Source organism: Pararge aegeria, chromosome 4 (assembly GCF_905163445.1).
Source record: "Pararge aegeria chromosome 4, ilParAegt1.1, whole genome shotgun sequence".
Classification (NCBI taxonomy): Eukaryota; Metazoa; Arthropoda; class Insecta; order Lepidoptera; family Nymphalidae; genus Pararge; species Pararge aegeria.
The window spans coordinates 13,554,725-13,577,700 of record NC_053183.1 but is presented as its reverse complement, the minus strand read 5'-3'; the positions used below and the strand labels follow the sequence as shown (position 1 = coordinate 13,577,700).

Sequence of the window (22,976 nt, the reverse complement as noted above, 5' to 3'; positions counted from 1 at the left end):
TTTAAACATAAAATCAAGAAACCCCTTACGGGTGAAATCCTCTGTAAAGTTATATTAAGATTAAAGCAAATATGTATACATATAAATATAATATTTCTTAAATATAGTTTCACGGGTACATCCCACGATCGTATTATGGGATTTGTCGATATTTCGACCCAGTTGCATGGACGTGGTCACGGCGGGAAGGCGGAGGTACGAGAAGTCAAATTGGATGTCACGGGTAGAATCTGAGTACCCGCTTTCGTGTTCTTTTTTTTTTGGTATTTCACGAACTGTTCGACACACTACACTGACAAAAGTCAGTATACAACACAACAATATTTAAGGAATGTTGATTAACCACGAAATTCTTTAGTTATATAGGTATACATGTAAGTTCCGTCATCATTCAGAGGCACTAATGAGGTGGAAGGGGCTTATATAGATAAGGTGGGGCCTGGGGGTAAGATAGGTATAAAAGGCGGCATATTTGGCGAATTTTTCACTTTTATTCCTTGTAAAGTCAACATCTCCTGAGCATGCGGAGCCAAACGTGCGTAGAGGGTACATTGCCGAAGATCTGTTTAATGTGGAGTATAAGGATTGAAAAATTATAAATAACACCCTTTGTCCTGCTTTTCGCGGAGAATGGCAAATTAAGCTTAATTTTCATAATATATCATTGATTTCCGCAACGTAACGGCTGCTTCTATCACTCATTCATTATAACTTTTATTGATAACGGGCGATTGGCGCAGTGGGCAGCGAGCCTGCTTTCTGATTCCAAGGCCGTGGGTTCGATTCCCACAACTGGAAAATGTTTGTGTGATGAACATGAATGTTTTTCAGTGTCTGGGTGGTTATTCATAAAAATATTAATCAGCTATCTCAGTACCCATAACACAAGCTACGCTTACTTTGGGGCTAGATGGCGATGTGTGTATTGTCGTAGTATATTTATTTATTATTTATAACTTACTACCAGATGAGATTGCAGTTAAGCGCTAACTGGTAGTGGAATAAAACAAAATAATAATAATTGTAATGTGATTTCCTTTTTAGATCAACAACATGACACGTTGGTGGCTCACTACTGTGCTCTGCTTCACTGTTTTGTCGCTCTCCGCGCAGACAGTATCCGCAGTTCATCCCACTTTTCCCAGATTTCCAAGTGTACATGATCCCAGAGTAATCGTAGGCAGCAGGTATAAAGTACGTGTTTTGTTATTTATAGAAAAAAGTTTACGCTTGTAATCACAGAATAAGAACATACAGAATCCGTGTACACGACTAATATTGAAGCATTAAAAGCCACTCCTAGTATAACTCTAGTCCAGCGGCGTGCACTGCATACATGCACAAAAGCACTGCATACCCTAATATCTATATATAACTGGGATAGGAGGAGGATTTTTGGCATTTGATGCAATCTTCCTGCTGTATGCATACCCTGGTATATAAATCAGTGCACGCCACTGCTCTAGTCTGTTTTCTTAGTCACTTCATTATATTTAGCGGGTGACAGCAATTTTTACATCTAGTGTTCTCAGCGTCTACCATAAAATGGGGAAAATGAGAAAAGTTTGTGAGCTAGCAACATTTCGCGGTTGTGAAGTGAGATTTGCGCGGATCGGTTTCACAGTATTTGAACACATTGCACTGTATGCTATAATGGCTAAACGATGTTTAGTGGCGTGCATAGAGGGTATGCAAATGATATAAAATTAAGAAAAGCTCCAGTACAAGTTGTAAAATCTAAAGTAGGCTTTTTATAACTCTTGCAAGGTTTTTTTATAAATCGTATAGGAGATTCGAGAGATATCGATTCAGAATGAGCAATTCAGAATTTTTCAGTTTACATGATCTGCCCGCTTAATGCATACCCTGTGCATACCCTCAATGCACGCCACAGACGAGGGTTCTGTATGTTCTTCATTCTGTGCTTGTAATAATTACGCTTCACTAACAACCTGCCTGGCGCAGCGGTGAGCGCTGTGGTTTTATTTGGCGGTTCCGGATTAGATTACCGGCAAGGCAATTTGAGAATTTACAACTTCAGAATTTTCCACCATACCACCGTGGCAAGTTACCACCCTACCGACAAAGTGCCGCTAAACGTGCCATATGGCAGTGGCCATATCTACTCCTTAACAGGTACTCCCAACTATCTTAAACTACATCATCACTTACCACCTGGTTAGATAGCAGTCAAGGGCTTACTTATAGTGTAATAAAAAAGGTAACATGTTAGGGTAAACTATAAATAAAAACTAAATTAAGCTATTTCAGGAAAAGTGAAGAGATTTATTTTATATGGATCCAATCGAATGGAATATATTATGTTTCAAATGTTGGGTTTTAAAATATAGGTAGAATGGTAATTTCAACTTTTCAGAAGAGTACCATACTTAAAAAGCTGCATCGCTGTCTTTGCTATACGCACTAAATATAAAAAAAACTGAACAGTTTGCTTTCATATTTTTACGACTGTATATACCAGGCTCTTACTGGCCTGAAACACTAGAAACGCGGGTAAAACTAAAGTACATAGTTACACAGAGATTCTCTGATTGCAAATCCCTAAATTCCACAGGCGGTCGACGAAGAAATCATAGAGGACGAAACCGATGCGTCCATCAAGGTGACGCACATGCGCGTTCGCTCCGAAATCGCTATGCGCTATGCGCGCACAATCATCGTCTGCAACTTGTACAACCCCAGCAGGCACCCGGAGGAAGTCACTTTTAATTTGCTACTGCCTGACACTGCTTTCATCAGCGGATTCACTATGTAAATATCTAACCTAAGAATTAAACATAGAAACCGTGTACACGACTGATATTGAAGTATCAAAAACCACTCCACATTCGTAGTGTTTCTCAAACAGGCGGTTAGTCATTTCATACCATTTAGCAGTTGACAGTGATTATTTTACCTCTAATGTTCTATACGTTTATCATAAGATGGGAAAATGGGAAAGAGTTTGTGAATTAGCAACATTCCGCGGGAGTGTAGTGTGCGTTCAATAATAGCTGAATGAGGGTTCTGTATGTTCTTAATTCTATGCTTTCTTTGTATCTAACATACAAACTTATGAATATGTTTTCGACGTCGTAGAACTAAACATTTATTATCCTCATAATATTAATCCTGATAGCCTAGTGGTTAGGGCTTCGGCTGCCTTTCGGGGGGACCGAATTCGATCCTCGATACCTCTCAGCTTTAAGAATTAGGTATTTGCATTTTTAATTCAAATAATGAATGAATGAATGAATGAATACACTTTTATTGTACACCACATAAACATAACAAATTAACAGTAAAAATTTAACAAAAGGTATACAATTTGGCGGCCTTATCGCTACATAGCGATCTCTTCCAGGCAACCAAAGGCGCCAAAAACAGCTCAAGAAGAGAGATAATTTTAAAATCCCTTGCTTTAATGTGAAGGAAAACGTCGTGAAGAAACCTACATGCCTGAGAATTCTCCATTACGTTCTCAAAGGCGGTTCTACCAATCCGCATTTGGCCGGCGTGGTGGACTACGACATAAGCCCTTTTCATTCTGGGAGCAGACTCTAGGCCGGGTAATGAATTCATCGTCATCTACATCATGCCAACCAATCGACGTGTTTCCTCAAAAATACAATCTAGGGTTATTCGAGGTGCGGATAAAAAAATTCCTTAAAAGCCGGCAACGCATCGGTGGCTCCTCTGGTGCTGCAGATGTTTATAATAATAATAAATACAAACACACAAAAAAAAAAAAAATTAAGTCACATCCGGTACGGGTGACTGGACGGTACGGACTTAATGCCAAACAAACGAATCTTATATTTCACTGCATTCAAAGATCAGTAAAATTTATATCATAGTGATTTTGTTAACACTAAAAGTTAAAAACAACAAAAAAGTAATAAAATTCTAATATTAAAAAAAGACGGGCTTATGAAAGGTCAGGACGTACCTTCGTCATCACAATACTAACCCATGTATTAATTATATATTAACTTAGAAGGATTTTTAAAAGTCGGTTTGGTTTTTTTTTTTTTATAATATTATATAATTAATATAAGTTTATAATAATAATATAATATAAGTTTTTTATTAGAGGAATATAAACCCATATATCATTTATGGGCGGCGGTGATCACTTATCATCAGGTGACCCACTTGCTCGTTTGCCCGCTATTAAAATAAAAAATTAAAAAAAATACACTATCCTGGGCCGCTTGCCTCCTACGGCTCCCAGGGTAATGGGTTATGAATATATTAATGATGTAATGCTCGTTCTCTATTATAGATGAGAAGGACGAATAATATAGACTCTCCAAGCTCTAATCCGAACCGACCGATGAATGTTAAAATACAAAATGTAAATTGTTGATGTTGGAAAAGAGCAACTGCTGAGTTTCTTGCCGGCTTCTTCTCGGTAGAATCTGCCTTCCGAACCGGTGGTAGAATCACTACAAACAGACAGACTTGACGTTTCAAAAGTGCTTATATTAGGCCTACTTGAAATAAATGAATTTTGAATTTTGAATTTTGAATTTTAATACGGGTATGAAGGCTTTAATGATACATATTTCCCATGATAGTATTTATTACCAAGGTTGAAAAGTTAACTTGGTATCCGAGGCACGGGGATGAACGACAGCATTCTCCTAACTTTAGGCTGGCTAATAAACTTATTGAGAGAAAAATCCAATATACAACATTTTTTTATATGGTTACATACAACGTTTAACCGAATAACGAAATACCTACTGTTGAAGGGTTCATAAGTAATATTTCATAAGGAATCACCCTGTAAAAATATTAAAACCTCGCACATCCCAAGGCTCTCAGCGATCCACCCGAGAAAATGTGCTTAGAATGGTGAAGTGTAACTCTCGCAGTTATTCGGAGTCCTTTACAGTAAAAGCGGCAATGCTGTGGAATGAACTCCCTGATGACATTCGACGCTGTAAATCCCTTGCGATTTTTAAAAGTCGTGTAAGGAGGCACTATTTGTCACTGTAAACATGTTAATATTAGATGTATATGTATGTGTATTTATGCATATTTATTAATATATATTATTTTATATAAATATTTATATATATTATATTTATTATTTTATTTTATTTTTTGTGTACATAATATAATATAATTACGAATTCCCGTCTCTCATTGCCTTATTCCAATAGTTAAGGTAGCCTGGAAGAGATCACTGTTAGTGATAAGGCCGCCTTTTGCATATAACTTATGTTAATGTTAGTTTTCCTATGTGTGTGTTTCCTTTATTATGCAATAAAGTTGTTTAAATAATAATAAATAGTAAATAAAACAAAAGAAGCATATTTACTTTTTCATACAAGCGAATTCAAAACATTCTAATTGTTACCCCGAGTTTGTACACTTATGACAACCCTATTGAAGATAAAACCGCCGTATTTGCGCAGCCGGTTGGCGCAGTGGTGGTGACCCTGCTTTCCGCGTCCAAGGCCGTGGGTTCGATTCCCACCACTGGAAAAATGATTGTGTGATGAACGTGAATGTTTTTTAGTGTCTGGGTGTTTCATAAAAGTATTCAGCAGCTATCCTAGTACCTAACCTACTCTACTATAAAGTGACAAAATGATTTTAAACTTCATCCGTAAAATTTGCTTGGTATCGTTCATGTCGTACTCCAAATTTCAGGACTCTAGGTGAAGAAACCTATGAAGCATATGTGAAAGAAACCGAAGAAGCCAAGCAAATATACAACGACGCGGTTGCACAAGATACATCCGCTGCTCACATTGCTACCGAGTAAGTAAATAACAGATAAACAAAAATATTTTATTTTTAACGCAGATTAGATTATATTACACCACGCCACGACACTAAAGAGTCAAGCCAAATAAAAACACTCGATAAAGACTATCATAAAGTACACAGGACAATAAAAAGTAATAAGATTAACCATAAAGGATATTTCGTCATGACTACCGGAAGTCCAAATTGAGCTATTAAGAATTTTAAAGCATACAAAATTCTAAAAAAAAAAAAAAAATATTTGTAATAATAACCATATAATGAAATACACAACTTATTTTTAAAAAATGAGGCGAATAAATGTATAAAATACGCAAATGACTTTTCATGAAGCTAATTTTGTATTCTTTTATATTTGTATTGTTGTATATTTCTATTGTTCGGCATTGGCTTTATGAAATATCTCATCTATGCTAGTTATCTTCATTTAACTTTAAGAAGTATATTTCTACGATAAAAATGTTCTTAATTTCATTGGAACTGAATAGAAAGGAAATCCTGGACACGTCGGAAGTAGGGGGACAGATCGCACTTTTAATTCCTATTTATCACCCTGAGGGTAAAGAACAGAGGGACATATAGGAATAATCCATAAAAAGCCTATTTATTGCAATCAAGTAAAAATAAATTTAAAATTACTTTATGTAAACTATTCACAATACAGTGCTCGTGAATCCAACCACTTCACGATAAAATTCAACGTCGAAGGCAGAACAAATGCGACGTACCGCTTGAGATATGAAGAGTTGTTGGTTCGTCGAAATGGCGTCTACAACCATGCTATCAATCTGCACCCTGGCACGCTTGTGCCTAAAATGGACGTCGTTGTACACATCAAGGAATCGCAGAAGATCTCTGTACTGAGGGTGCCAGAATTGAGGACTGGAAACGAAATTGATGCAACAGAGAAGGACGCACGTAAGCCCATAAATTTACAAAAGCTAAAAAGCAAATAGAGTTCTCAAAATCAAAAACTCGTCTAATTCTAGATTTGGTTTAGACTTTTGGTGCGCTGACCTGTTTGTAGGGCCGTGGAGTCTAAGTTTAGCTATTCTTGCGCCACACAGGCCTCTCTTCTCAGAATTATATGGAGTAGCTATTCCATATTCTAATAATTTTATAAAAAATATACCTATTAAACTAAAATTTAGAAAGTAAAACTTGTTTAGAATAATAATTATGAATATTTAAGTAATATTGATGTATTAATAATGTATATAGAAAACCCTAAAGCTGTAATCCGAAGAGGAAAAAATGCACGGGAAGCTACCATTACTTTTACACCTGATCTGGCAGAACAGAGAAGACTTGCTGAAATATATGTGGTGTGTATTATTATTAAACTTCAATATAAAACTACAGACAACTCACAATATTTTGTTTAACTGCCTCTTATTATGCCCAGAAGATAACTGCAACGATAGTATAAGCTAAACAAACGTCCCAAGCTAATTTTTATTTTATTTATCTATCATCTTCATGATCATCATGTAAACGGCTCCACTGTCCACTGCTGGACTATCTTTTCTAGGAAGTTCCCAATATCACGGTCTTGTGCCGCTTGGGTCAAGCGGCTCCCTGCGACTTGCTTGATGTCCACCTCGTGGGGGAGCTACCACGGCTTCGTTGACCGGTGTGATGTCACCATTCCAGCACCTTAGGACGCCTAGGACATCGGTTCTCCGAGCTATATGCCCCGCCCACTGCCTCTTTAAGCTATGTCGGTAACTCTGGTTCTTCGACTTAGTTGCTTACGAAGAAATACTCCAAGCATATCTCTCTTCATCACCCGCTGAGTAACCCCGAGCCTTTTTATGAGACCCATAGTGAGCGACCACGCTTCAGAGCAACTTTATTGTTTATTTTAATTAGTTGCATTGATATCAAATAATACAACAAAATGTTTTTTCAGGAAAAAAGGAAGCAATCACTGGACCCCGATTCATTAAATGTTGGTTACGACAGTTCAGAGGAAGAGAACGACAACGAGGGTCTCCTGGGTCAGTTTGTCGTACAGTATGACGTGGATCAGCCCAAGAATGGAGAAATTCTGGTAAGTGGGAATTGCTACTGATATAAAACAGATTCTATTAATTACAAGGTCTCATAAAAGTGGTTTATTAAATGTGTAAAAATGTACGAAGGATTGAAAATGTGTCTAGTCCGGTCGGACACGAACAGCCATATTTTTAGTGTACACATATGTGCCGTGTGGTGACGACAGGCAGAATACCAGTTGTCACCACCCCCTCTCTTTCCTCGGGTCTCGTACGAGGCGACTAAGGGAATATAGCGGAGAACGGGTAGCAGCGTCCTCTGCGCTACTACTACAATACTCTCTACTGCGATCACCAACCCATCTGCCCAGCGTGGTGATTATGGGCCAACCCGCCCGATGGTAGCCTTTAGTCCAGCAGTGGACTGTTGTTGAGTAAATATTAATGCAGTGGTTGATTAAAAATCAAAACTCGTGCATTTCCTGAATTGCAGGTCAATGATGGATACTTCGTGCATTTCTTCGCCCCGAGTTCATTGCCGCCGTTGAGCAAGCACGTGGTGTTTGTTCTTGATACATCCGGCTCCATGTTGGGCGATAAGATAGAGCAGTTGCGGAAAGCTATGGACGCCATTCTCTCTGACCTTAATCCAAGCGACTATTTCAGTATCGTCGAATTCAACTCATTTGTCAAAGTAAAGTATATTATTAATTTTCTTTTAAACTATATTACAAAGTTACTACTTCACTATGAAATCTAACTTCATCTGCGCAGTGCTAACTTCAAAAACAATAGAAATTTATGATGATACTAACGTATTTTGTCAGGAACTTCCGAAATTAGAATTTTTGATGAAAATTCTGAGTAGGTATATGTTGCTTGAGGCTGATAGAACGTATAAGCTATCTCCATTACAAGTCTTCGACAATCGGTTCAGCCAAGCCATAAAGGTGCCAACCATTATCACATTTGTGCAATAAAAGGACAACTTAGTAAAATATCAGACAGCTTTGTTCCGTGATGCCATACGGAGATACAGACGGATGTTTTATTAAATGCTTGTATGAATATTATTATATTATTTTTTTACAACCAAGTACATATGATTATATGCCACAATATATTACACAAAACATTATACACATACACATATAGATGATAACATAGACGTAACCAGGCCGGGGCAGGGTCCCTTCTGGAAATCTCACAAAAAATGTATGAACTTTATTAGCCTATGGATGATAGCCAAACAATATTGCTCCGAACAGGTTCACGATCTGAGGGACATCGACAAATCTATGCCACTTCCCGATGCCCTTCCCAGTTCAACTGACATTAAAGTGCCACCTGCACTTGCATCGCCGGAAAACATAGCTCTGGCAAAGAATATTGTAACTAGACTAGTTGCTGAAGAAGGTAAAAATCTCATAGATTTTTTAATTTCTTTTTTGGACGGCCGATTGGCGCATTGTGCAGCGGCCCTGCTTTTTGAGTCCAAGGTCGTGGGTTCGATTCCCACAACTGTAAAATGTTTGTGTGATGAACATGAATGTTTTTTACTGTCTGGGTATTTATCTGTATATTATAAGTATTTATGTATTTTATTCATAAAAATATACATCAGTCATCTTAGTACCCATAACACAAGCTAAGCTTACTTTGGGACTAGATGGCGATGTGTGTATTTTCGTAATATATTTATTTATTTATTATTAATTGCTTAAACCTTTATAGATTTGATATGGGTGTTTGACCTACTCTTTGTTGGCTTTTAAACTTTTAAGTGATTTTTTTTTTTTGTGTAAAGTCTCCGGTGTCGGAACGGTACGTGCGTAGAGAGTACATCGAAGCAGATCTTTTTTGTGTTGGTTAGCAAATTAACTTTACATTTGCTATGCCAACCGGAGGTGTATAAATAGCTAGGCACAGCCTAATCCAACAAAAGAACCGGTTTGAAGTTTGCTTCCATCAAAACTTGTTTCCATTCGAAGAATAATATTTTTATTGTTACTGCTGGAATGCGATAAACTGAGTCAAGGTAATTGAGATTGAGGGTGATTGTGAAATCAAATCAAATACACTCTATTACACAACTTATACAAAGGCACCGGTGGTTGACCATTTACAGCATTAAGTGTACTTAAATATTAAGATTTCCCGCTATTTTTTTTATGTTGGCTATATTTTGTGGCAACTAAGACAAACCATCGAATTCCAATGCTGCTACGAAGAAACAAAAAACACAGCCTACAATTGCATTTTATTGTAGGCTGTGTTTTTTCATGCTTGTCTATGTGACCGTAGCCGCCATTCGGCCGTTCGGCCGCCACTTTAGGAAGAAAAGCGTTTCAAAAAGTACGACAATATTATTTTCAGTTTGAAATATAATGGATATAGATTATTGTTATGAATGCTTTTTGAATTGATTTAATGTTTATTTATGGGGTTTTATTTTTGGATTTTTTTGACTGGTCAACGAAAAGCCCTTATTTATGTCGGTAATTTACAGACTTAGACTTACGGACAAGAATTTTGTAATTTACATATTACAAAACTCTTTGAGCAAAAAACACCTGAACGATGACCTCCCTGGTGAGGTTTTAAGTTGGATTTCCCGGGTTCGATTCCGGGCATGGCCAATTTGGGAATTTATTATTTCCAAATTTTCTATGGTCTGGTCTGGTGGGAGACTTCGGCTAGGTAGGTTGGTAACCTACCTACAGAGACGAGAAGCTAAGCGATTTAGCGTTCTCGTACGACGCGCGACGTTGCGTAGAAACAGATTAGGGATATGGTAAATATAACTGCTATCTAACCAGTTAGACATTTGTATAACCTGAGGGGAAGATGATGATGCAGTCTAGATGCATTTGATGTCATCTATTGATCAGTTTAAAAAGTTTGAATGTTTTAAAAAAATATATACACTGCATAAATGCAGTGTGTACGTATTATTCGTATATGCGAAGAGGGTACTCACTATTTACTTATATCGTTTTGCATTAAAACAGGTACCAATATTTACGAAGCTCTTGATGTCGCCATAAAAATTGTACAAAACGGAGATTATCCAGCTGCTCTAACAGATTCTGCGAACGTATCTACGGTAGATTATAACAACGAAGCAAACCAAAGTAAATGTGAGTATACTTTACATATAAGTGTAGGTTTTTGTGACAGAGCTAATCCGCGTTATCGCATGGTGATTACGTATCTCGCGACAGCAATGCGACAGCAGTGGCGTGCATAGAGGGTATGCACAGGGTATGCGGATGATATAAAATGAAGAAAATCTCCGCTACGAGTTATAAAAAACTTAAGGATAGGCATTGTAAGAGATTGTATTTATAACTCGTACGGGAGATTTTCTTCATTTTATATCATCTACATACCCTGTGCATACCCTCTATGTACGCCAATGTGCGAAAGGCGTAATTCTTGCAATCACTGCTGTCAAACGTCACTTTTGTTTATTTATTGTATGGAACAATGGACACAACAAGAGGAAACTTAAAAAGTAGGATACAAAAGGCGGCCTTATCGCTTAGTAGCGATCTCTTCCAGGCAACCTTAGGATTAGGAAAACCAAGAGAAACCGATTGATGGGGTTTATGATTATTACATACATACTTACGAATTTTAGATAGTGCACTTTCTTGGATGCCACAAATAGAATCACTCGTTGGTCAAGTCAGAAAATTGATCTTCGTTTTTAGAAATCTGCAATCAATTCTTGATTACAAAACTCTAAAAATGGTGTACTTTTCTCTGGCCCAATCAATCTTATCTAACTGTATCACTTCGTGGGGTAATTGTAGCAAAACCTTACTGCTGAGACTAGAAAGAACTCAGAAAGCTGTTCTAAAAGTTATGTTAGGTAAGCCGGTTAGGTTCCCATCGGTCGAACTATACAATATTACTGAAGTACTTTCAGTCAGGAAAATATATATCCTTCATGTCATTTTAAGGAAACATCGTGAATTGCATTTTAATCCAAGTGTCCATACGGAAAAGAGAAGATCTGATCGCGTCTGTCAGATTAAACCATGCCGCACTATGCTTGCTAAAAGTCAATTTCACAATGCTAGCTGTACCCTTTATAACAAAATTAATTTTACATTAAATATATACCCTTTAACTGTCCATAAATGTAGAAGTGATATTATACATTGGTTTAGGAATCTATCCTACAGTGATGTAGAAAAGATAATAAAATGATTCTTCCTACTTCAACAGATTTTTTTAAAAAGGCCCAAACTATAGACATACACATAACACACATGCATATACACACACAAACAGACACACAATTGCACACACACACACACATACACACACCCGCACTAAATAAGTCGCTGCATGTTTTTATATTTATATTATAATTGACTCTAATTCTCTTATTGGCATTTACTGTGTTCTACTTTTGTCTTATTGGTGCTATACATTAATTGTTGGAGGTGGGCGTTAATTGTTGCGACACAGTTTATACTACTGCAACAGTTATCGTGGCACCATGTTTATTGTGTCAATTCTGTACCCTTACCAATATTCTGAATAAATGAAAATGAAATGAAAATGAATTATACACTAATACTTATCCAGATTACAGACATAAAATAATAATAATAATAAAATATATATATATATATATATATATCGTATGTTATAGTATATATATATATACTATAACATACGATATATATACTTAAATATTATTGCACAAGATAATGGGCTTTAACAGCATGTTTGAATATGTCTAGTGACCTAGACTGTCTAGCTTATCTCCCCAGGGAAAGGATAAAATTTATCTTTTCTCACAGCTATTCTCTAGATATACAACTCTTAGAGAATTGGCGCACAATTGGCAAACAATATCCAAATATTATATGTGTAATATAAAAAGGGGTAGGTGCACATTTCCTATTCCATGTTCCCGTGCTTTAGAAGTTGTAAACGTTATTTATATCCCCTCTCAGGGGATATAATCGGGGGATATAATATTTGACTGCTGCCCGTGCTAGCCTACAGCTTGATGGACGGCATTTTATGGACGTGTTCCTTGCATGCCTTTTTTTATCATGAGGACTAAGCAGATGGCTCATCCGCTTCTATAGAACAAAATAGAATAAAGTCAAATTCAAAATTTCTTTATTCATGTAGGCCTATCACAGGCACTTATGAAGCGTTCATACATATTTGTTTACATAATTGTAAGGGTATGGTAATATCTTCGATCGCCAACTTAAATCTAAAGCTACGAGGGTTCCAAACGCGCCCTGGTCTAAGAAGAGCCTACAACAAACTTAGCCGGGTAAAAATTTTATTCAAATCGAAAGTGAGTTGATGGTGATAACTAAATTCGTCAACTTAAAACTAAAGCTTCGAGGGTTCCAAACGCGCCCTGGCCTAAGAAGAAGCCCACGACAAACTAAGCCGGTTATTTTGTTTTGTTATGACCATCGCACATTGTCACTTAAAACTATTAAAGAAGCAACCTGGTTAGAGCAATAATTTACACCCAAGAATTTTTATCGTTTACGTAGTCCTTAATACTATAATAGGACTTTTCTATAAGCTTACGTTTAACACAAACTTTGAACTTTTTCAAAGACATCTCCAAGATATCAACTAGTAGTTTATTGTAAAACTGTATACAATTTCCTTTAAATGAATTACTTATTATATGTAGTCTAGTATTTTGCACTGCAAGTTTATTTTTGCGTCTAATGTTCAAATTACAGTGTGCAGTCACATTTTGTACTAAATTTAGATATATTTTTGTGAACATACATAAAATTTTCAAATATTTAAATAAACACAGATAAAATATACAAAGATATATGCATTGCATAACAAGCTATTTAAATTGGTCGTCCATTTCCTAAACGAAATTTTATTGCTTTGTGTGTTTACTTCATTAACTTTTATAATGCTTGTAGATGAGCTGGAACCCATTATAATCTTTCTAACGGACGGCGAACCAACCGAGGGTGAAACCATTACTGAACGCATCATCATAAACATATCAGAGAGAAACTCTGGCGCGAAACGGGCAACTTTACACTCACTAGCTTTTGGTAAATATTAAAACCATAAAATCCAATTCTTTCATTATAAATCCTATAACACAGTCATTTTTGCCGCTTGGTACCGGCAGATTAGAATAACCAACCAACCAATCACCATACTATTAATATATTATATTATTGGTCACCAACCATCCTCTTCTCACGAGTGACGACTATAGGACAACGGAGTACGGGCAGCAACGTCCTTTGAACTCATCCACTGCGATCCACACCGACCTCTAGGCTATTTATGAGTAATATTTGAATCTTCTTTGTAAAGTATTAAACAAAGTCGCTCTCGCTGTATATACGTGTGAATCTTTTAAACTACGCAACGGATTTTAATGGAGTTTTCAGCAAAATTTCTTCAAAACATACACTCTCTCGGAGTGTATGTTTTGATGAAATTATATATTATATTATGAGAGACTTTTATAGCCTATTTAAGAGTAATGTATGAATCTTTTTATATAGTATTAAACAAAGTCGTTCTCGCTGTATATACGCGTGAATATTTTAAACTACGCAACTGATTTTCGTGGAGTTTTCAGCAAAAGAATGAATGATTTAGGAGGAAGGTTTATTTGTAGTATACATGCATATTATAGGAGATAAAAGCAAAAAAATTCAAAGATCTGATGTTGCAACAAATGTATCTGATTTCTTTCAGTAAAAACTAAATGGCAGTGGTTTACTCAAAAACTATTAGGTTTTCGTTTTCGGAGACAGTACATAATGTACCTATAGAGCCTGTGAAGTATTATTTCGGTTTTACATTTACACGTTGTATGTACTTTCATAATTCCAAAAACCTGCATGACCAGGAGAAGACGCAGACCGGGTTTTTCTTCGCAAGCTGTCTCTCCGCAATGACGGCTTCATGCGGCACATCTACGAGGCAGCTGACGCGGCGCTACAGCTTCACGACTTCTACCGGGAGGTGTCCTCGCCGTTACTCTCTAACGTTAGGTTCCAGTACCCTCGGCAACAGGTAGGTATTTTATTTACCTAGTAGGTGGTAGAATCACTACAAACAGACAGACTTGACGTTTCAAAAGTGCTTATATTAGGCCTACTGAATAAACTGAAATAAATGAATTTTGAATTTAGTAGTACTCGTCCAGGGAAGTACTACCGTCTACCAGCATTCTTATTATTGCCGCTAAACAGCATTGCTCCAATGCTGTGTTCCGGTCTGAAGGGCGTAGTTCCCGGTTTAATGACAGGCACGTGAGGTTAAATACCTATACTTCATGTTGATGGACACAGGGCGCCACGTTGCAGGGCGTATTCCTTGCATGCCCTGCGAAGTGGTACTATCAATCAATCAATTTTTATTTTGTTAGAATATGGTACATGCATCTTCATCTTGCACATAGGTGTTATATTTTTTTTATAAGTGTCACATATCCTACCAATATTGGCGTGCAAGTGGATAATCATTTTAACTATTATCAACATTAAATAACAATAATTGAAGCGTCACTTTTAAATAAATTACAAGTTAAAACAAAAAAAGGAATACCAAAATAAAAATATACAAACTACTCCTAAATGTTGCAATTCGCGATCTCGCGATCTCATGATTAAAGAAATCCGGTATCGGCGAACATGTCCGACGCACAGCAGTACCTTGGCAACTTCATCAAGATACGATAAGCATTATTTATTGTATTGTACCCTGATATTGTTGACGAACTGCTATAATGCCCACAGGTTAGCCCGCTATTATCTTCTACTGCTTCATCTTTTATCATTTCAGTCGACGGCTAACTTGTGTGTTGTCATTCTTAGATAAAGGAAGGGTCGCTGAGTCAAAGCCAATTCCGAACAATCAACGACGGTTCAGAAGTGGCTGTAGTGGGTAGGATCGCTGAACGCTCCAAAGAGATCACGCCTCTTGTACTTGGATTGAGAGCAGGAAGTAAAGGTCGTGGCCGGGTATGTACTTATTTTATGCTCATAATATAACACTTCTGACATCTTCATGGTTACGTTAGAATTTTGTCTTAAAATTCTAACGTCTATTCTATCTTTAAGACGTTAGTAGCTAATACTTAAAAGTATTAGCTGCTAACGTCTTAAAGATAGCTAATACTTTTACTTGTATCTTTTTATCGACGTGACTTTGAAAAAGTTCGGTACGGTAAGGTAAGCTTCTTACCCGCCCTCTTGCCATATATATCCGCCGTTAAAGCATTTAATAAATTAGCAAGAGTGCACACACTGATGCGCTTTTACCTTCATCTTCAATAATCAAAATTTACAAAGTCAGAGAGTGATTCGTTGACTAACATCTCTAGCAATGGAAAACTGGAAAATGATGTGAGAAATCTCCTAAGTTTCCTGCTCTTCTCGGTGGAAACTACCTTGAAACCGGTGGTCACCACAAGCAGACTGACTAGTCGTTTCAAAATTGGTAAAAACCGGCCTACCTGAGTTTTTGAAACGGACCTTGGAATTAGTATCTACTTATTTGGATACTAATTATTAAAAATAGTTATTTTGCGGACATTCTCATTTGCAGAAACCTTACGAAGTGAATTCTACAGTGCCCGTCACTCAAAGCAAAGATGACTACTTGCCCTTAGAGCGCCTTTGGGCGTATCTTACCATCAAGCAACTACTGGACAGAAGCGAAGCCGGTGAAACCAGCCAGAGCGGATCAGATGATGATAACTCCGAAGAGAGTCCTGAGAAGAAAGCTCTGGCTATAGCGCTAAAGGTAAAATTGGTCAATACGTCAGGACACGTCCTCTATGATAATACGTCCTGAGAAATCCCTTTTGACCTATTGCATGACCGGAGTAGTTCGATATGCTTACTAATATTATAAATGCGAAAGTGTGTTTGTTTGTCCTTCTTTAATGCCCAACTATACAACCAATCTACTTGATTTTTGACATAGTTGAAATTATGGAGAGAAACATGGGCCACTTTTAAACACACGGTTCCCACGGGATTTGTAAAAAATCATAATAAACAACTCTAAATAAACATAAAAAAGTGTCCGCTAGATAGAGTTTCTCTAATATCTACTCGCTGAAGTTTTAACGGATCGAACCGTTTCGAAATCCTTTACATAAAAGAAGTATTTAGTTTTTTCTTATAGTAATAATTGACATACTAAGCCGACGCGATGGCCCGACTGATGGTAAATGTAGGTAGAGCCATCGCCTAAAATCTGAGGAACATTTCGCTGAGCTGCAAGGAAAATATTATCTTACCGAAGTACCTGTGTCGATTAACCTGAGACGTTGTTAACGAGTCTGTCACGGACCCCGGACGAGTGCTGTCACAAGAAGCTCACATACTATGATTTGATTAAGATTCGATTAGCCTGCCTAATAAAATCCTTTCACATGTTTTAGTACTCGTTCGTAACGCCTCTCACGTCGCTAGTGGTGGTTAGGCTGAACAAAACCGATGTTTTGGACGCTCTAGATGCAGAGACAGTTGATGAGCCACGTAAGTTACACCTACATTTTTCAAGTGAAAACTTCTTTAGGCGCGTCGAACACTTTTTGGATGAAACCATTGCCAAGCATTGTCAAACATCGCGTCATAGTCTCCAAACCATGCTTACTTCTGCCGCTAAGCAGCTTTGTCCCAATACTGTGTTCCGATATGAAGAGCGTGGTTGCCGGTGTAATTAAGGCTTAAGGCTTAATTAACACCTAAGGTTTAAACCCTATGCCTAAGGTTGATGCACACATAGCGGCTCTTTGCAGGATGGGTTCTTTGCATGGCCTGCGAAGTGTTGCTATGTTTATGAGCGATGGTTGTCCTCTTACTATAAGCTGGGCCATCTGCATGGTCCGCCATTTCTTTCTGTAAAACATTAACTAAAAAAAAAAAACTATTGCGCCAGGAAGATTATCAAATCGAAATTAACGTCTGCGGTGGCCGATTTAAGAATATGCATTGACAATGTTGGGTTTATTTTGCCAGCTATGTATGTACTTTTTAAAGTCCATTTACTTTGCTCGGACAGTATAAAATTAAAAGAAATAACAAAATATATTAAAAATAAGCAAATAACCTTAAGTTCATTTTGTCAATGCACAAAATTTGTCAAGTTTGTCCCCATACTTTGATTAGTTTAATTTGATAGAAGAATCCATAACTTACCTACTCTATATCTTTTTATTTCTGTTTGCACTAAAGGTTTTTTGCGGTATATGAGTGAACCGCTTCTGCTTAAGGAACCTACCTATACTGGAGCAAGTACCGGTAAGTGCATTCAATTTCTTACGAACTGAAGCCGAATTATTATATATTAAACGTGCGAAACAACACACTGACACAGATGCCGGGGGATTTAGTCGGGGTTACTAGTCAAAACGAGCGGCCGCGTTTATGTTGTGTGTCATTATTTCATCAATATTTACTTTGCCCTAACCTTCCGCCGTGTGGTAACGGTAGATCAGAATACAGTTGTCTCGCTCCTTTTTTTTTTGGTTTGTTGACGGGGGTGGAATCTTCTTAAAGTGGTGTTTCTTTTTCCACTTTGGCCAGCCCAGCCGCAGGGTAATTGCAAGCCAAGCCCATTGTTGTTCTACTACAGTGTCCTGATCAAAGAAAGACCCAGAGAACTTCTCCTCATCCTGCTGGCCGGGTTTTTAGCCACCAGTCAGTAACAAATCACTAGATTGATAAGTTACTGACCGGTTGTCACGGCCCTACCACCACCCGTGGGTGTCTTAAGGGGCGAATAAGGGAGTATAACGAAGAACGGGTACTCTTATAACGAAATGGTTAGTCTTATTTCGACGGCCGATTGGCGCAGTGGGCAGGGCAGCGACCCTGCTTTCTGAGTCCAAGGCCGTGTACTACTGGTAAATGATTGTGTGATGAGCATGAATGTTTTTCAGTGTCTGGGTGTTTTTCCGGTATTTATGTATATTATTCATAAAAATATTCATCTGTCATCCTAGTGCCCATAACACATGTACCTATGTACACACATGTTTAGTGTCGTAGTATATTTTATTTATATCCGTGCGATACTACTATCATCTACTGCGATCGCTTACCCGTCTGCCCAGCGTGGCATTATCCTCACATCATATAATCATCGTGATTATGAGCAAACCCTCCCATTGGGAGAACCCTTTAGCCCAGCAGTGGACTGTTATAAGCTGTTGATCTGTTGATCTTGAAGCCTTAAGGCGCAGAACGCAGAAATAAGATTAATGTACGATTCAGTAATATTTTCTCTAAAGAACAAAAATGTCAAACTTACTTGGAAGTACGTATTTCTTAGTTGTTTGTTAAAACCTTGGGATAAAATAAAAGTAGGCATTACTCAGTATTTTGTTTGTTTACCTGATATTTCCTCATAAGTGGATGGTATAAGTGTTGGTAAAATACTTTAGTTAGTAAAAATTATTAGTTTAAACCATGATGAACTCGAGGATTTCTAAATGTATCAAAAGTTGGAATCAAAATAAAGAAAAAAAAACGAATCCGGTTATACTTCCGATCCCTTCTAAGAATCAGCGTTGCAGTATTTCCTAGAAGGTACTCCCTCAATAAGGATTAAGGCCGTAGTCCAGGCCCAGTACATATTGGTGAACTACGTACCTATAATGATATTTATTTATTTTGACTATTTATGTATGTTCGTTTTAGGGTTCCGTACCCAAAGGGTAAAACGGGACGGTATTACTAAGACTGTCTGCCGGCCTGTCTATCCGTCTGCCAGCAGGCTGTAACTCGTAAACCGTGATAGATAGACAGTCAAAATATTCACAGATGATGTATTGTGGTTGCCGCTATAACAACAAATACTAAAAAGCATAATAAAATATTTTTTTTATATTTTAGCTCCGATTCAACAATCGTGATCTTTATGCTCGATATTAATAACGAAAACGGGTAGACTCTTTAATATTCACAGATGACAGAATATTTAGTTAAGAACATATTCACTTTAAAATAAATAATTACATGAAAATACAAGAAATATTTTGGAAGGCTCGTACAAAAGTCATTATTTTAGAAGTATTTATAGACAATGGTGCGTAACCCTTCGTGCACGAGTCCGACTCACGCTTCGCAGGTTTTTCGAGAAAATTATGATTCCTTAAAATTAACTGACCTTGACCATTTACTTCAGGTGGAGAATTATCCGTCCAGTCAAGCGCAGGGCCTGTGCTGTTTGTGCGAGCAAGTAAGTCAATTTTTTTTTCTTAGTAAATGATTGATGGACCAGGTAGCCCACTTGGTAGTTAGTAGAAAACCATTGCCTATAAACAGAACAGCACTTCGCAGGGCATGCAAAAAACACATCTTGCAAAGTGATGCCCTGTGTCAATCAACCTGAGGTGTAGATGAAGCGAAATGTGCCTTTAATTACAACGACAACCACATTCCTATAAGCATGGTACTTTCCCCAACGAGCTCTGCCACAAAAAGCTAAAGTAATTCATAAATGCTTATTTTTACAGCCAGGCGCTTTACCGCGACCATCGATAGCGGTAACCGCATAAGTAAGTTTTTATTTTTAAGGTTGCGTGCCCGAGGGGTGCTGTTTTCACTTGTGTTTACGTCTTGTGTTTCGGATCCCATCCCTACGGATCCCTGCTAAAAATGTTTCCTGCACGGCTTAAGGATAAAAGGTGGAGAGAAAATATAGCGCAAAACAAACAAAGTTAAAATGTAAAATTAAACATTTTGAGTCGCCCCGTACCCGCGAGTAGAGTATACATGGTGACAACTGTAATCTGGATCTGCCGTCACAATAGTAATATCCTTATTTTTGAGTGATACAATTTTTTTAAGAAGTGGATTATGGAGTGGAATACTGAAAAAGTAATTGAGTTCCTAGGGGATCTGCAGATGGAACCATGTTTGTGGGATCCGAAACATAAGACATGAGACTGAAAGTCGAATAATATAAATTTTATCAATTCCAACAACTATAGAATAAATTAAAACAAATTTATAAAATAATATATAATATCATCATCATCATCATCGAAGCCTATAACAGTCCACACCTGGACTAAAGGGCTCTCCAGACGGGAAGGTTTGCCCATAATCACCACGCCGGGCAGCCAGATCGGTGATCGCAGTAGACGGAGCGCAGAGTATGCGCTCCATCTACTGCGGACTGCTGCCCGAATACTCCCTTAGTCACCTCGTTCTCTCTTATATTCTCTTAGTCACCTCGGAGTGGCGAAAACTGCATTCTAATCTGCCGTCACTAAACTTTGACATTATCTCAAAGAAGGTGTCAAATCATTATTTACAGCTCCTCTTAATATCGACTGCTAAAGTGGGATATCTGATGATGTAAACAGATTATTTATTTTATTTTATTTAATTATTAATTAAAAGATAGTTGGGAAAAAAGTTTCTTCGCATTTTTAAGGAAATTCAAACCATTTTTAATATAGCTTTTTTTCATTTAACTAGAGTATGTAGGTACCATTTTGTTCGATAACTTTTTGCAATCTTCTAGGTAGGGACATAATCCTATTGCTATAGAAATTTTGGAGCTTCTGTTTAAAAACTGCGACAAGTAGTTTTGGCAGTCCTCTCACGATGTTATCCTGACACTGCCTAAAGAATTCTGAAGAGACCGAAACAGATGGAAATCTGAAAGTCAGGACTATACGGCGGATGCATTAACACCTCCCAGCCAAACTCTCTTAATTTTTGCTGAATGGCTAAAGATGTGTGAGGTCTAGCGTTATCATGATGAAAAACCACACTCCTTCTGTTGATTAATTCCGGCCGCTCCTCAACTTCTTGCTTTAATCTCATGGTCTGGTCTGGTCATGGCCTGGTCGTAAAAGCTCATAATGAATAAAACCCTTCAAATCTCACCACACACCCAGCATCACCTTGTTGCGAGTTAACCCGAATTTCGCCACAGTCTGTGAAGCCTGACTGGCCTTTGACCACGATCTTTTTCACATGATATACTTGTCGTACATGATCCACTTCTAATCACCAGTTATCAGCTTCTTCAAAAAAGGTTCGGTTTCATAACATCGTAATAAAGAATCACAAATGAGTACACGGTTCATCAGGTTTCTTTCAGTGAGCTCGTGAGCTACCCAAATATCCAGATTTTTTTGTGTACGCAGTCTTTTCCAAATGCGCCAAAACTGTTTTGTGGTCAATTCCCAGTTCTTCAGCTACGTTGTAACCACTGATATGCCGATCTTGCTCCACTTTTTCAAAAATGTCATTCATTTTATCCGTAATAGGGCGGCCATTTTATTCGGGATTGAAAACGCTTAAACTTATTAGTGCTACTCTCAAAGACGCTGCACTAGGTCCATAAACATCGCAATTTTTTTTCGCGGTAGTAAAATTTTAAAATGTATCTTCATTAGATTCATTCATCTTCACAGTACAAAAAAAAATAAAAATCACATATTTTCCTAATTTGAATTTGGAATTATCTTCTTTAACATTTAAACTTTTAATGATACCAGAACCAGCCAGATACAAATAGTATAGCCAAAAAGTTTTATTACAAGTTCATACATACTACTATGCGAAAAGACTTTTTCCCCAACCTATTATAAAAAGAACATGCCTTATGTTGTATTAAGTGTCACATAAACCATACTTGGTTTTACTGTGAACTATGTTGTCTTATATTATATAAAACATTCAGAAGAAACACTAACCTTAGTACAAAATCCATATATATAAAAGATCACACATAATATACCCACACACTTTCTGTGTGTGGGTATGTTCCGTATAGGCTCCGAAACGGCTGGGCCGATTTCAATGAAACTTTCAGGAAATCTCCGGATTGAACTGGCGAGTAATCCTGTAAAGTTTGGTGACGATTGGAGCACTCCTATTTTTGAACTGTCAAACTGTCAAATACAGTGTACTATGATGATATTCTATTGTTGGGTGTACATGGGTGTAGATAATGATCTTCATCCGCTCGAGAAGAGAATAGAAGAGAATGAATACGGAGAGATAAATCAAAAATTTAATGATATAAGTTTATTGTTTAAATAAAATCTAGCCCGGCGCAGCGGGCTGGGTACGCTAGTAATATATAAAAAAAAACCTTATACTTGTGGGTAGGCGAATAAATCGCAGCAGCAAAAAGTATCAAGGTCATAGTTATTGCATTGGTACTATACAG

At 37.4% G+C, this 22,976-nt stretch overlaps 1 protein-coding gene across 1 annotated transcript; it reads left to right on the top strand.

Moving 5' to 3' along the window:
- Positions 1–1,053: 1,053 nt before the first annotated feature.
- LOC120623535 (inter-alpha-trypsin inhibitor heavy chain H4-like) lies at positions 1,054–21,127 on the top strand. The gene is made up of 18 exons (XM_039889589.1): positions 1,054–1,194; positions 2,576–2,772; positions 5,665–5,775; positions 6,446–6,699; positions 7,003–7,106; positions 7,694–7,834; positions 8,272–8,472; positions 9,047–9,194; positions 10,790–10,918; positions 13,718–13,855; positions 14,671–14,837; positions 15,641–15,787; positions 16,374–16,571; positions 17,218–17,314; positions 18,014–18,079; positions 19,968–20,021; positions 20,299–20,340; positions 21,105–21,127. Exons 1-18 carry the CDS (start codon positions 1,054–1,056, stop codon positions 21,125–21,127), a joined length of 2,358 nt encoding a protein of 785 aa, XP_039745523.1.
- Positions 21,128–22,976: the final 1,849 nt, after the last annotated feature.